The 13,799-nt window shown below is 53.9% G+C and overlaps 1 protein-coding gene across 1 annotated transcript; it reads left to right on the top strand.

Moving 5' to 3' along the window:
• Positions 1 to 5,698: 5,698 nt before the first annotated feature.
• Positions 5,699 to 13,370, top strand: VXN (vexin). The gene is made up of 6 exons (XM_009904137.2): positions 5,699 to 6,080; positions 8,904 to 8,959; positions 10,478 to 10,625; positions 12,114 to 12,175; positions 12,308 to 12,393; positions 12,891 to 13,370. The coding sequence occupies exons 1-6, from the start codon at positions 6,014 to 6,016 to the stop codon at positions 13,075 to 13,077; spliced, it is 606 nt and encodes a 201-aa protein (XP_009902439.2). The 5' UTR covers positions 5,699 to 6,013; the 3' UTR covers positions 13,078 to 13,370.
• Positions 13,371 to 13,799: the final 429 nt, after the last annotated feature.

The following is a 13,799-nucleotide window of genomic DNA, read 5'->3' as shown; positions in this document are numbered from 1 at the left end:
TTTGCAGCATTAATTCCTCTTGTTATCTGAGGTGATCTACTTTAATCAGATTCCTAGAAACAAGTCAGGTACTTAAAGCAGAAGATCTTTGACACTCCCAAAGGCCAGAGACCAAAGGCCAAAGGAGAAGGGAGAGCAGATTCACAGACTGCATCAGTGGGAAGGGACCCTTAGAGGTCATCCTGTTCAACCCCCTGCAGTCAGCAGGGACATCTCCAACTAGAGTAGGCTGCCCAGGGCCACATCGAGTCTGATCTTGAGTGTCTCCAGATAACCAATCTCCCCCCAAACCCCTTTTAGGGTGATTTGCATCAGAGAGAGCCCCCCCAGTTCCCCCCTCCAGACCCAGCTGTGTGATTTATGGGCATTTAACATACCTGTGGCACAAAAGCTGCCTCCAAAGCCTCACCAATTCCTATTGCTCCTGCTCTGTTCCAAAGCCTCCTCTGGCCCCGTGCCGTCTCCTGTGCTGCCTCACAGGCACCATAACTCAAAAATGTGAGCCTTGGAGCTGCTTCTCCTGCTTCCTGTTTCCTAAGTGTCCAGCTGTGGGGTCTCTGAGTGCCTCTGAGGATGGTCCTTGAGTTTAATCTCATTTTCACACAGGACTTAAACCAGAGCAGGCAATGCCATCTGATACCCTCCAAAGACCTTGATCCTGCAGAGCACGTGTGCTCCATGCAGCAAAAGCAGCTTGATGGCTGTGTGGGGACACACCAGAGACAAACAAGGTGACAGTTCAGCTTGCCTCAGCCCTTAGACTTACCCATGGGGAGAAATCCTAAGCAGTTTCTGCCTGGTTACCCAAGCAGTGGATTTTTCTCCATGTGGAGGAGGACAGAGTGCACCTGCAGCAGGAGAGCCACCCCTGCACCAACCCAGGAGCCACAGGGTGAGAGTTCACTCAAGAGGCTGCCCAGAAATGGTTCTGTACAGATCAGGAACCAACAGGCAAAATAAATGGATGCAAAGGAAGAAATTTGGAATGAAAAAGCTCCATTTCTTCATGAACAGCCAGGAAATTCTTGTGCTTCAGGACAGTGAAGTGCTGGAGCAGGGCCAGAGAAGGGCCACAAAGCTGGGGAAGGGTCTGGAAAGGAGCAGCTGAGGGACCTGGGAGTGTTCAGTCTGGAAAAGAGGAGGCTGAGGGGAGACCTCATGGCCCTCTACAGCTCCCTGAGAGGAGGTTAGAGTGAGGTGGGGGCTGGAGGAGAGAAAGGAGGAGAGGAAATGGCCTGAAATTATGCCAGGAAAGGTTTAGGTTGGAGATGAGGGAAAATGTCTTTGCTGCAAGAGTGGTCAGGGACTGGCACAGGCTGCCCAGGGAGGTGGTGGAGTCCCCATCCCTGGAGGTGTTCCAGAAACCTGTGGCCATGGCACAGGGCCAGGGTTTGGTGGCCATGGTTGATGTTTGGACTGGCTGATCTTGGAGGGCTCTTCCAGCCCAAACAATTCTGTGATTCACCAGGAGCATAAGGTCCTCACTGGTCACTTGGCTTCAAAAATTAATACATAACAGCAAATGTAATGGAAGCTCAGCATCCTGGGCAGCCCCTGCTGTCACAGCCCAGTTTGGAGCTGTGGCTCTTGTGTTGGCATCTGGAGTGCTCTGTGTGGATGAGAGCTTGTTAAGCCTCCACGTGCCCAGCCTGGCGCTGGCTGTGCAGCTGGTTCTGTGCAATCGCTGCTCTGCAGGGCCTGAACCTGCTGGTGCTGTGCTTTGTGCTTCTCACTGAGCATTCTGTGGACTCACTCAGGGGTGTCTGACCAGCTTAGGGTACAGGTGTGGCTGCCCAATTACCTTGGAGTTACTTTTTAAGAGGAGCCAACCAGGCTTGTGGGTTTGCTCCTCAGGATCCTGCAGCGTCTTCTGTCACTGCTGGGGGATGCTTTCAGCCCAGCTTCCAGCTCCAGCTAGAATTTCCCTGCCTGCTTAGCAGAGAAGTCTGTGGACTGGCCCTTCCCACCTTGATCCCTTTCTGCTGGTCCTCTATATGGAATGTAAAGTTCTAAATGGGTTTGAAACACCTCAATCTTCTTCCCATCTGGGTAAAATCGGTTACAGCAGCTTGTAGCCAGATGAGTCTTCACTCATCCCCAGGTGCTCCAGCTCCTTTCATACAGAACTGGCAGCAGACTGCTCCAGGTCCCAGGTGAAGCTGTTGACAGCAGCAGCTCTCTTCCTTTCCTGTACAGAAGGTAGCAGGCTGGGTATGAGAAGCTCTCTTTGTATTTTGGGGGGTTGTTGGGTCTCTGGGTGTTGGAACTGGATGATCTTTAATGTCCCTTCCAACCCAACCCAGTCTGTGACTCTCTGATGGTTCTGTGAATTCCCTTCCACGAGAAATTCCTCTTGCTTTGCACCAGGCAGAAGTGGCTCGGAGCCTGGCTGCGCAGCTTTATCCCACCTCACGCTGCAATGGTTAACTGTGCACACCTCTGGGTCCCAATCCCACTCCAAAAATACCCCGGGTTTATCCTTATCATGTTGCCCAGCTCATGGTAAGAAACAGGCTCAAGTGGCTCAGTGGGGATTAGATTCACCTCTTACGCAAGAGGGGCTGAGAGCCAGGGACCTGCCTGGGGAACAGCTCAGTGCCCTGCAGGCCAGGGAATCCCTTGGCAACATCCCTGGCATATGCTGGGAGTACTGGGATGCTTCCCAGAGCCGGCACTGGAAAGGCAGTCGCTTGTTTACAAAGGCCAGGATACAGACTGCAGGTTTCTGATCCTCCAATTGCTCCATGTTTTAATTCCAGGCTTTGTAACCCTAAGTCATTTTCTTTCAATTTGACTCATCCTGTCAGCTCTCTGCACAGTGATTCATGGCCAGAGCACCACAGCCCTGGTGAAGGTAGGCGCTCGAAGCCTGCCTGCTCAAGGCCCCACCAGTACCACCCTGCGTGCAGCTGGCAGGCAGCTCCTGAGTCTCTCTGCACTTTGCACCTCCCTCAGCACGGTGGAACACCAAACGCTGGAGCTGATCTTCAACCCCAGCTCACGTTTCTCGCTGGGAGGGTACTGGAGCCCTGGGGCAGGCTGCCCAGAGAGGCTGTGGAGTCTCCATCTCTGCAGAGATTCCAGCCCCCCCTGGCCATTGTGATCCAGGGCAAGCTGCTGTGGGTGCCCTGCTTTAGGGGGGGTTGGACTGGGAGATCTCCAGAGGTCCCTTCCATCCCCACCCTGCTGGGGTTCAAGGATTAAAAAACCATCTTTAGGTCATAGCTAGGAAAGCAACTACTGAGATCCAGAAGTGCCTCTTCTTGCAGGACCCTGGCTGTCCAAAGGTGAAATAATTGCACTGGCTCTAGCTCTGGGATCAGCTATAGCTCTGGGATCGCCTATAGCTCTGGGATCGACTATAGCTCTGGGATCGGCTATAGCTTTGGGACTGGCTATAGCTTTGGGATGGGTTATAGCTCTGGGATCGACTATAGCTTTGGGACTGGCTATAGCTTTGGGATCAGCTATAGCTTTGGGATCGGTTATAGCTTTGGGATCGACTATAGCTCTGGGATAGGTAATAGCTTTGGGATCGGCTATAGCTCTGGGACTGGCTATAGCTCTGGGATTGGCTATAGCTCTGGGACTGGCTATAGCTCTGGGATTGGCTATAGCTCTGGGATCGACTATAGCTCTGGCATTGGCTGTAGCTTTGGGATTGGCTATAGCTCTGGGATTGGCTATAGCTCTGGGATTGGTTATAGCTCTGGCATTGGCTATAGCTCTGGGATTGGTTACAGCTCTGGCATTGGCTATAACTCTGGGATTGGTTACAGCTCTGGCATTGGCTATAACTCTGGGATTGGTTATAGCTCTGGGATTGGCTATAACTCTGGGATTGGTTATAGCTCTGGCATTGGCTATAGCTCTGGGATTGGCTATAGCTCTGGGATCGGCTGTAGCTCTGGCATTGGCTGTAGCTTTGGGATTGGTTATAGCTCTGGGATCGGCTATAGCTCTGGGATTGGTTACAGCTCTGGCATTGGCTATAACTCTGGGATTGGTTATAGCTCTGGGATTGGTTATAGCTCTGGCATTGGCTATAGCTCTGGGATTGGCTGTAGCTCTGGCATTGGCTATAGCTCTGGGATTGGCTATAACTCTGGGATTGGTTATAGCTCTGGCATTGGCTATAACTCTGGGATTGGTTATAGCTCTGGCATTGGCTGTAGCTCTGGCATTGGTTATAGCTCTGGGATTGGCTATAACTCTGGGATTGGCTATAGCTTTGGGATCGGCTATAGCTCTGGCATTGGTTATAGCTCTGGGATTGGCTATAGCTCTGGGATTGGTTATAGCTCTGGGATTGGTTATAGCTCTGGCATTGGTTATAGCTCTGGGGTTGGCTATAGCTCTGGCATTGGCTGTAGCTTTTTTTCTTCCCTCTTTTTTCTTTTTTGGCCAGCTCCTCAGTGTTGCTCTTCATTATTTTTGTCCTACCCTTTTGAGAGCCTCCCAGGCTCCCCTCACAGCCGCCTGGCTCCATTCAGCCAGGGGAGGCTGCGCTGATCTTTTTCTCGGCAGCTAATGGATTTGGGTTGATTGCTTGACACGGGGACAATGAGGGGACCGACAATGGCCCTCGTGCCCGCGCAGCTCCCCATCTGTTGAGTGCCTGCTCCTTCAGAGGGAGCTGTGCAGGGACAGCTGAACAGGCCAGCCCAGCCTGATGTTAATGACCTCAGTCGTACAAGCAGAACATGTGGCTCCATAAATCAAAACCTAATTGAGGGCTTGTTGGTTTGTTGGTTTTTTTCCCTTTTGCTTTAATTCTGTCGCTGTCCCCACCTCCCATTTCAAAGGGGGACAATGCCCCCAGCCCCTGGACAGCAGGAGGCTGCCCTGGGAGGTGACAAGTGACACTGGCTTCTGTCTTCACTCTTGAAACAGTGACACCTTCCACGCCACCAAAAGGCTTCCAGGCTGGGGATGTGTGGTGGACCAATGCTTAATGTCCCAAGCAGTGAGGGTGAGGCTGGCAGCCCAGGTCTGCTGGCACTTTCCATCTGGGACTGTTGGTGGCAGACATCTATAGGAGAAGACAGTGCCAGGTTTTGTGTTAATTGCACACACGTGCCAGCAATGGAGGCTGCTCGGGAGCCTGATGTAATTTGGTATCATTAGCCACACTCCAACGGGGCTCTGCTGCTGCAGTTGCTGCAGCCTGCAAGGCAAAGGCTCTCATCTCGGGTGCCCACAGCAGCAGGAAGGCAGCAGAAGATGGGGGGCGGGGGGGGGTGTGCTGCTTTTTGTAGATGTGGAAAGGACAGTTTCTGTTGAGGAGTGAAAACCTTTGGCAAGAAGAGAATTTACTGAAGTGCAAAAATATGGATTTAGGCACCAGGACTATGTAGGAACCCAGCTCTGGCCGAGCCACCTGCCCTCCCCCTGCAAGCACTGAAGTGCAGGGGACACAAACCTATGTCTGCATCCACCCAAAGTGCCCCTCTTCAATCACCTGTGTTTCCAATGCCACGCTGAAGTGCCCGAAGTTCTCACTGCTGCACTTAAAAAGTAAAGCACAAAATGCTTCTCTTAATGCACCTGGAAGCAGCTCCTCGTCCCAAGGGAGGAGCAAATTGTTATGGCAAATGTGTAAAAGTGCACAAAGTGAGCCCAGTTCGGGTTAAAAAAATCCTTGCAGCGCTTTTGCAGCCCTTGACTTGCCTCTGCACTGGCTGCACGCAGCAGGCTGCAGTTATTGGCCACTTAACTGCGGAGGATTCTCCAAAGTGGCAAAAGGAGACCTGGCAGGAAAATGCTGCTCCCTGAGCTGGGCTGGAGGGGCAGCCCGGGGAAGCCTTTGCGTTAGCAGCCCTCACAGAAAGGCAGATGGGAGCAGAAAATGTTGCGATGAAGAATATGGAATGAGATGAGATCACTGCATCAGTCTGTCCTTTGTAGATCTGGACAATGATCAGGGAGCCAGATTGGATTAGTGAAACCTATTTACCGCAAGTTCAGAGCGGTCGCATGAGGCTGGAAGGCAGTCGGGAGGGAGAGGCGGAAAATGCACCAGATTTACAGCTGCAGCGACGAGAACTTGGAGGTTTTCACCACCGTGATTTCATCCAAAAGTGAGTACGGAGCAAACCCCTCCGCGGCCGCGGCGGGAGGGCTCCAGCCGCGCCGGGGGGTCGGCGGCAGGGAGATAGAAGTCTGGAGGGAGCAGCTCTTGTGCACTGCCCTGCTGTCTGCCGTGCCGTGCCCTGCCGTGCCGTGCCCTGCCGTGCCGTGCCCTGCCGCGCTGTGCCCTGCCCCGCTCGCAGCCCCGCACCTCTGGAGCTAATGCCCGCAGGTGCCTCGGCACGGTGGCCGCGTGAAGGCTCGGGGCTGGTGAAACTGGGGGAGCTGGGCTGGGTGTGAGGTGACCGCTGAAGTGACAGCTTGGAGCTGTGGAGCGGAGAAGCAGCCGAAGCTGGGCGAGCAGGCAGCAGCTCCGGGGGAAGCAGGGGAGCCGCGGCAGCGCTGGGTTTAATCTGCTGGCTCAGTCGGTGGAACACTTCCAAAGCCGTGCCCTGGAAATGAATGCATGATTAACATTAATTGCTTGTAATGAAGAGTAAGGACCGGACAAAGCCCAGCCTGCCTTTGATTGAACAAATTAGTTTAAACTCCATGGCTGCGTAGTTCAGCAAGAAGAAAGCAGGGAAAACAAATTGTGGGGTCAGGGCTTCGCTTGGAGGCTGCGAGCACAAGCCCTCAGCTGCTTCCTTCCAGAGCCCTCAGCTGCTTCCTTCCAGCATCGGAGTGGAAATGACAAAGTGAACTGTCCCTGGGATCGGGTTTGATGCTCAGAATCTGGGCTGTGCATCCAGACATCCTTCCACGGGCAAAGCCAGCAGCACCTGCAGGGATCTGTTCCTCCCTCCCTGCTCCTGCTCCCTGTGGGAAGCTGTTTGCAGGGTGGCTGCCCCCTGGCTCCCTCTGCCCTCAGTGGCCGTTCAGGTGCTCGCTGGTGCCGTGACCTCCCCGTGGTGCCTCTGCCGCTCCTCAGCCACTCGCTCTGGCAGGTGACAGGCAGCGAGCTGGGCTCTGCCTCACACAGACCCTGAAAATCAGCAAATGCTTCACTGGGGCACATCCCTGTGCTGCCTCTTGTGCACCAGCCTGGGGACCAGTAACGGCTTGGTAGCAGGAACCTGTAAACTGTGATCCTCACACTGCCCAGTGAAAGCCCTGAAATAGCAGAGGGAGGAGATCATTCCTTGCATCACTGAACATTTCTGCACTTGAGTGTTTTGCTTGTGAGCAATTAGCTCCCATAAGAGTGATTGCAGCAGCCTCAGGAGTGAGTTACAAGATATTCCTAGGATAAAGCCACACCTCTGCCATGTTTGTCTGGTTTCCATCCCACGCTCCCCATAGTTTAAGATCCAAAGCCTGCAGGAGAAGGCAGTAGGGATCCATTAGGCTGTCACCAGGCTGACAGCTGGGCACAGTTACCAGCTCTGTCCAGGCAGGTAACTCACTGGTGATGGTCTCATGCCACAGGGAGCATGGACAAGGTTGGTCACCTCCTGTGCCCCTGTCCTGGTTCACCATGGGCAGCACAAGTCCAAGCTTTCTCTCTACCCAGTGGGCTCCTAATGCTCAGCAGTTGCATCCTCACTGGGATATCGAGGGGTGGCTTTTGGACAAGTCCAAGCTGTCTAGGAAGGGTGAGGTTAGTGGCACTGCCAGCTCTGCTCATAGCAGAGCCCTGGGAAGCCCAGTCACTTGTTACTGCTGCTGGCAGTGGAGAGGGCTTTGGCCACAGCAAGGAGCAGCCTTGGATGACCTCCAGCTGCTTCCACAGCCTGAGAGCTCCTGGCAAACATTAACACAGCAGCGATAAGCACTGCGGCTGCTGGAGCCGAGTGTGCCCCAGAAGCGTGCAGGAAAGCTCAGCCGGGGACAAGGAGGCTCCCAGCATCCCATAACAAACCCTCACCGCACAGGGGGTGGACCCCAACCCAACCCATTCTGTGAGTCCTGGCTCCTCAAAGCCTTTGGGTTGCAGAGGGAGTGCAGAGGACACCCCAGTTCACCTGCCCTGCCCCTGGGGTCAGCCTGTGGACTTAATTCTCCAAGTCTGGGAGGTTTTGGCAGGCCTGCTTCTGTCACTGGCTGCTAAACCCTGCAGCTCCTGCAGCCCAAGCTGAGAACTCTGAAGAGCAAAGAGCAAAGCAGAGCTGGAGGGGCACAGAGTCCAAAGCAGTTTCAAGTCAAGCTGAAACAAGAGTTTAAACATTCTTCACTCTGGACAGGAACCCTCACCCAAACCCAGCCACCTCAACCTCTTCTGAAGCTGGGCTGCAGGTCCTGGCATCTCATGTAGCTGCTGACTCTGGGCTCCCTGTGATTTTGGTGTCTCTGTGGGCCTGGGAAATAAAATGCAGAGACAGACATCAAGCAAAATGCCTCAAAATCAAAGAGCTGAAGAGGTTGCTCTGAGGGTTGGAAGGACTGAGCTTGGTGCAGTGCTGTGTGCTGGACACCGTGCAGCGAGGTGATGGCACCAAGGGCTTTGAGCATGTGGAAGAAGTCCTTGTCTAGATAACACTGGAGCTTCTCCCAAATTAATGCCTGCACTGGTCATGGCTGAAGGTGACTGGGTGGAAAGTGAAGCTCATTCCCTTCTGCAACATTGGCCTCAGGAAGGAGAGGGATGGGTGCTCCTGGAAGCCTGTGGGAGAAGCTTGGCTGTCCTGCACCCGTGGCTGTCTGTACTGCACAGCTAGAGCACGGCCTCCGAGAGGGCATTTAAAAGGACTTGCTTTGGAGTTGTTCCAGCTGGAATCTTCCCTTTCTTCTTCCCCCTTTCCTCAACATGCCCCTGAGGAGGATTTCTACAGAGGTGTAGCTCCAGCTTGTCCACCTGCTGCAGCCTGACCCAGTTCCTGTTCTTCTTTCCACAGCTTGTAGCCCTGCCCGGAGGAGAGCCAAAGGCACCCAGCACATCCTGACCAAGAGTGTAAGGAAAACCTCCCTCCTCTCCCTCTCCTTGTGGCTTCTCTTGCTGTTGTTCTGGGAGTTTGTTGTTGAGTTTGGGGTTTTTGGTGGTGGTGGTGGTTGGGGGTCTGTGGTTGGTTGTTTCTGTTTGTTTTGGGGCTTGTGGTGGTGGCACTGGGGGTCCAGGAGCAGGGCTGTGCTGCTCTGCAACGCTCCTGCATCCTCCCTGCTCCCCCTTAACACACCTAGTTCCAGGAGAGCCTTGGTGCTCTCATGTGCAGATAAAGCCATCAAAAAGAGACTTTGCTGGCTCTGCATGCAGAGGCTGGTCAGGGCTCTAAAGCCAGCAGTGCTTTGGACAGCAGCTCACTATTGCTGCAGGGTTTGGCTGGCTCTGCCATTCACACAGGTTGACATTTCCTGGTCTAGAAAACAAAAGTGACTTCCAGCTGATCCTGCTGCCTCACCCCAGGTACCCTGGAGAAATGTCAGCTCCACTTTAGATCAAAACTGCACTACAGCAGGTTTCCTTTCCTGACCTAGATAAGTCTGCACAGATTACAGCACTGGGTGAGGTAGCCAAAGTCATGGTGAAGTCTTGAATTAAGGGAAAACAAACTCCAACAGTGTGCTACAGCCAGCTGCTGCAACCCAAGGTGCTGGCTGCAGCTGTGCTCTGGAGCTCATGCCGTTGTCTCTGGCTGTAGTGGGCAATGGGACTGCAACTTACTGGTACAGATTCTTCTTCTTGAAGGCCTTCTGGCTTTGCTGGTGTAACATGGAACAAGGAATCTGGAAAGCATAGACAAGGTGGCTAAATAATTCCTGCTGTTAATGGAGCAAAAAATCCTGCTTCCTCACCCCAAACCACATCTCATCCTTTGCAAGACACCAGCAGAGATGTAGGGCTGAGGGACAGGGTTTAGCACCAGCCTTGGCTGAGTTAGAGAAGGGTTGGACTCAAACAACCCTATGGTCATCAGAGCTGGGCCCCAGCCCCAGCCTGCTTTAGCACATGCTTGTCTTCAAGGACACCAGGAGTCCCTTTGACTTAACGCTGGGTACGTCCTTAAGTAGCTTAGGGAGCAGGGGCTGTGTAGGCTGTGAGCCAAAACCCACAGAACTGAGAGAAAACCCCTCTTAGGTCTGGGATTAGGCTTTGGTTGCCTCACCAGCCCTTTTCAGCACTGTTTGCACCTGCTGCTGGCTCTTTTCTGCTCCTTGTCCAGCTGGTCAGTAGCATGGAGGCCATGTCTGAGGGCACCTGGAGTCAAAAGAGTCAGAAATGGTCAGGTTGGGTTTTTTCTGTTCTCCCCTCTTCTGGAAAGCACTGGTTTGCATGTGTGGGGCTGTGGCAAATTCACAGGCACAGAGCTCTGCAGATGGACAGCAAACTGAGGTAAAACTTGTTTCAGGGCAAAAGACGATGCTGTGGGAGAGGACATGCTTGGATGTGGTCCTGATTTGAGGTAGGGTGCCTGTTAGAGAGGGCAGAGAAACAGGCCAGGTGTTACAGGATGGGTTTGCCTCTTCCCTGCAGGTCGTGGCCGTATCAGACCATCGGCGCCCCCGGGCAGAGCAGCTGCAGCCCCACCGGGGGGAGCTCCTGCAGGCGCTGTGCAGCGAGGATGAGCTGCGGGGCTTGGGGCACCTGCAGAGCAGGCAGAGGGGGCCCTGCCCCTCCAAGGGTAAGTGCTCAGAAGGGGCTTCATTCCTCCCTGACCTCAGAACTTCTTTAGATCATAGAATTCTCTTGGTTGGAAGAGACCTTTAAGATCATCAAGTCCAACCACAGATACTGCAGGCTTCCAGCCATGGAACTTGAAGGACACTTCCAAACCTGAAGCCAAGAGGAGTTACTTTGGCTTAGCTACTTTGCCAGAACATTTTCTGTATCTGAGAAGAGGAGGGCCAGGCTGAAGGGAGAGCTCCAACAATATGAGAGCAAACAAACCAAACCAAGAACAACAAAACCAAACCCACCAAACCCAAAAGGTGGCCATCAGCTGAAGCACCGCAGCCTGGAGCCCCTGGCTGAGGGCTGTTAGTAGCTAATATGCAAGATGAGAAGAGATAACCGAGTTAGGCTTTGATGTGAGGCATGCAGAGGTACCTAATAGAATTACTGGTGGCAGGGGAGGGGAGCAGGAAGAGGGAGGCTGGTTAGGATGTTCTTCATGGTGAAAGATTGCCTCCAGAAGGAGAAGACTGTGCTGGCTGCTGGAGACAGCTCTGCAAGCAGCGCCTCTGATGTTTGCTGTTGCTGTTTGTATGGCACTGGCCACAGCAGCTGTGGATCACATTCTGTCCTCTGTCTTGGTGGATCTTGGTGCTTCTGTGGATCCTTGTTCTTCATGCACCTGAATACCCTCAACAAAAAACCCCAACACACCAGCAGGGAATTGATAATGGCCAGAAACAGAGAGAAAGAAGGGGGGAAGGGGGAAGAAAGGGCAAGAGATCTCTCCAGATTCCCACAGCCAAATGGGAGGAGTTGCCTCCATGGGGGGGGGAAAAGTCTGGCATCCCTCACTCATTTTTCCCCTCAGCACAAGAAGCAGGAATGTCAGGGAGCATTTATCCACAGAGAGTTTATCAGCTGGGTGCTCACTGAACCTCCAGGCTTGAGGACAGCAGAGAGAGATGTCACTCAGCCAGGGACAGACATACCCTGGGATGAAGCCCTCCCTGTGCAGGAGTGGATTGCTGCCTGGGTAAGAAGAACTCCCAGGGCAACCCAGAAAGGAGAACATTCTCCTGGACAGGACCAAGCTGGCAGTGGAGGCTCCAAGGTGCACAAAACACAGGTGATCCAAAACCTGCAGCAGATGGGAGCTGTCTTTGTGTAAGGAAATACCTACAGTGAGTGCTGGCAGAGAAGAAGGACTCCCTCCCAGCCTGGGCTGCCAAGGACAGCTCATCACCTCAGATCCACAGCCTGGGAGTGAGCAGAGGCTGTGCAGGATTAATGCACTCCAAAATCCTTTATTTTGACAGCACAGGAGATGGTCATGGGAAAGAAACTCCTGCAGTTTGGGCCAAAGCCAGATCTATGGGATCATAACCTGGAGCTGGGCTCTGTGCACATCTGGGTTTACCTGCATGGGAGGAGGCTGTTCACCCAAGCTGTGCCAGGGGGACAATGACCAAAGTGCCATCTGTTCTATGCTTTGCAGTGGGACTTGCTGAACGAGAGCCATCCAGATCCTGTCACCACCTGTTGGATGGAAAATCTTTGGTAAGTAAACCCAGCCAGCCATCTGCTGCTGCCTGCTGGATCTCCAAAGCTTATACCTGAGCTGTCCCACACCCACAGGGTGCCACGTCTCACCAGTGGCACGTCCTAACTCCCTGCTTTTCCCTCCCACAGTCCCCACCATCACCAGTTGCCCGGATCACAGCGAGAGCAGCAGTTGCCCCAGGCTCACCTGGAGGCCACAGCACTTCTACACAGGAGTAAGTCCCTTCCCACCCCTCTGGCCAAGCCTGGGGACTGTGCTTGGGGTGCTGCTGGGCGGGGAAGGGGATGAGGCACCTTCCCCAAAAGGGTTGTGCAGGCCTGGCCCAGGCTGCCCGGGGCAGTGGTGGAGTCCCCATCCCTGGAGAGGTTTCAAAGCCCTGGAGATATGGTGCTGAGGGCCAGCGTTTAGTGGAGTCCTCAGCACAAGAGAGACATGAACCTGTTGGAGCAGGGCCAGAGGAGACCACAGCAATGAGGTTCAGAGGAGACAGAAGGAACAGATATTTTATCCTGAGGGTGGCAAGATGCTGGCCCGGGTTGCCCAGAGGGGTGGGAGCTGCCCTGTTCCAGGTCAGGTTGTTTGGTGCTCTGAGCAAGCTGCTGTAGGTGCAGATGTGCCTGCTGGCTGCAGGGGGCTGGACTGGATGAGCTTGAGAGGTCCCTTCCCACCCGGGCCAGTCGGTGATGCTGTGCCCTGTGCTTCACTTGCTAGGCACAGGCAGCGCTGGAGGAAGACAGCAGAGTATGACCCGACCCTGCCACCTGGAGCAGAAGCTTCCCTGCCACTGACAGGAGGCAGCCTGTGTGGGACACCCAGCCTCCTGAGGAAGATGTGGATGAAGCACAAGAAGAAGTCAGAGTACCTGGGAGCGACAAACAGTGCCTTTGAGGCAGACTGAGGAGGCTCAGCAGCACCTGGAGAGACAGAAGGTCCTTGAGGCAGGACAAGTGCTGTGGGATGGCTGCAGGGACAGCCACAGCACAGCTCAGCCAGGATAACCACCTCCTCAGCCTGCTTGATGCCATTGCCTCAGAGCAGTGGCAGAAAGGCTGGCTGAGGGAAGATGGTGAACATGATGCATCTCCTTTGTTGTAATCTACTTAAAGCCCAAGGTGCCCTCTAGATTCATGTCTGAGCTCAGTGCTGGCCCCCACCTGACAGGTCCTGTCTGAATCAGCTCAGAATCACAACAGAAGCTTCCTGAGAGGTTTGTGTCTTGCTACAGGGCAAGAGGTGGGTTGTGGGGGAACCAAGCTGCAGCCATGGCCAAGATTTCCCTGAAATGTCTTTTGCAGCCATCACCAAGCACCCCAGGCCTCCTGCCCAGCCCACAGAACTCCTGCCAGAAGCCTTGGAGGCTTGTGCTGGTTTTGTGTGTAGGCAAACCTGATGAACTCAGAGGGACTCCTCTTGCTCAGCAATGCTCACACTCAAGGAGCAGGGAGAACAGCAACCACCAGATCACTTTTTTGGTCTCATTCCCTCTGCAAAGCAAAAACAGAGATGGACACATCCTGGGAAAAGCCCACTGGCAGCATTTGGGGTAGCTAAGACCATGAGCACCTGTGGGACCTGCCCTTGTAGCTAGCACCACTCATAGAGCACCTACCACACAGCCCA

Source organism: Dryobates pubescens, chromosome 3 (genome assembly GCF_014839835.1).
Source record: "Dryobates pubescens isolate bDryPub1 chromosome 3, bDryPub1.pri, whole genome shotgun sequence".
Classification (NCBI taxonomy): Eukaryota; Metazoa; Chordata; class Aves; order Piciformes; family Picidae; genus Dryobates; species Dryobates pubescens.
Note: the sequence above shows the minus strand (reverse complement) of the source record. Positions and strands in the feature narration are given on the sequence as shown.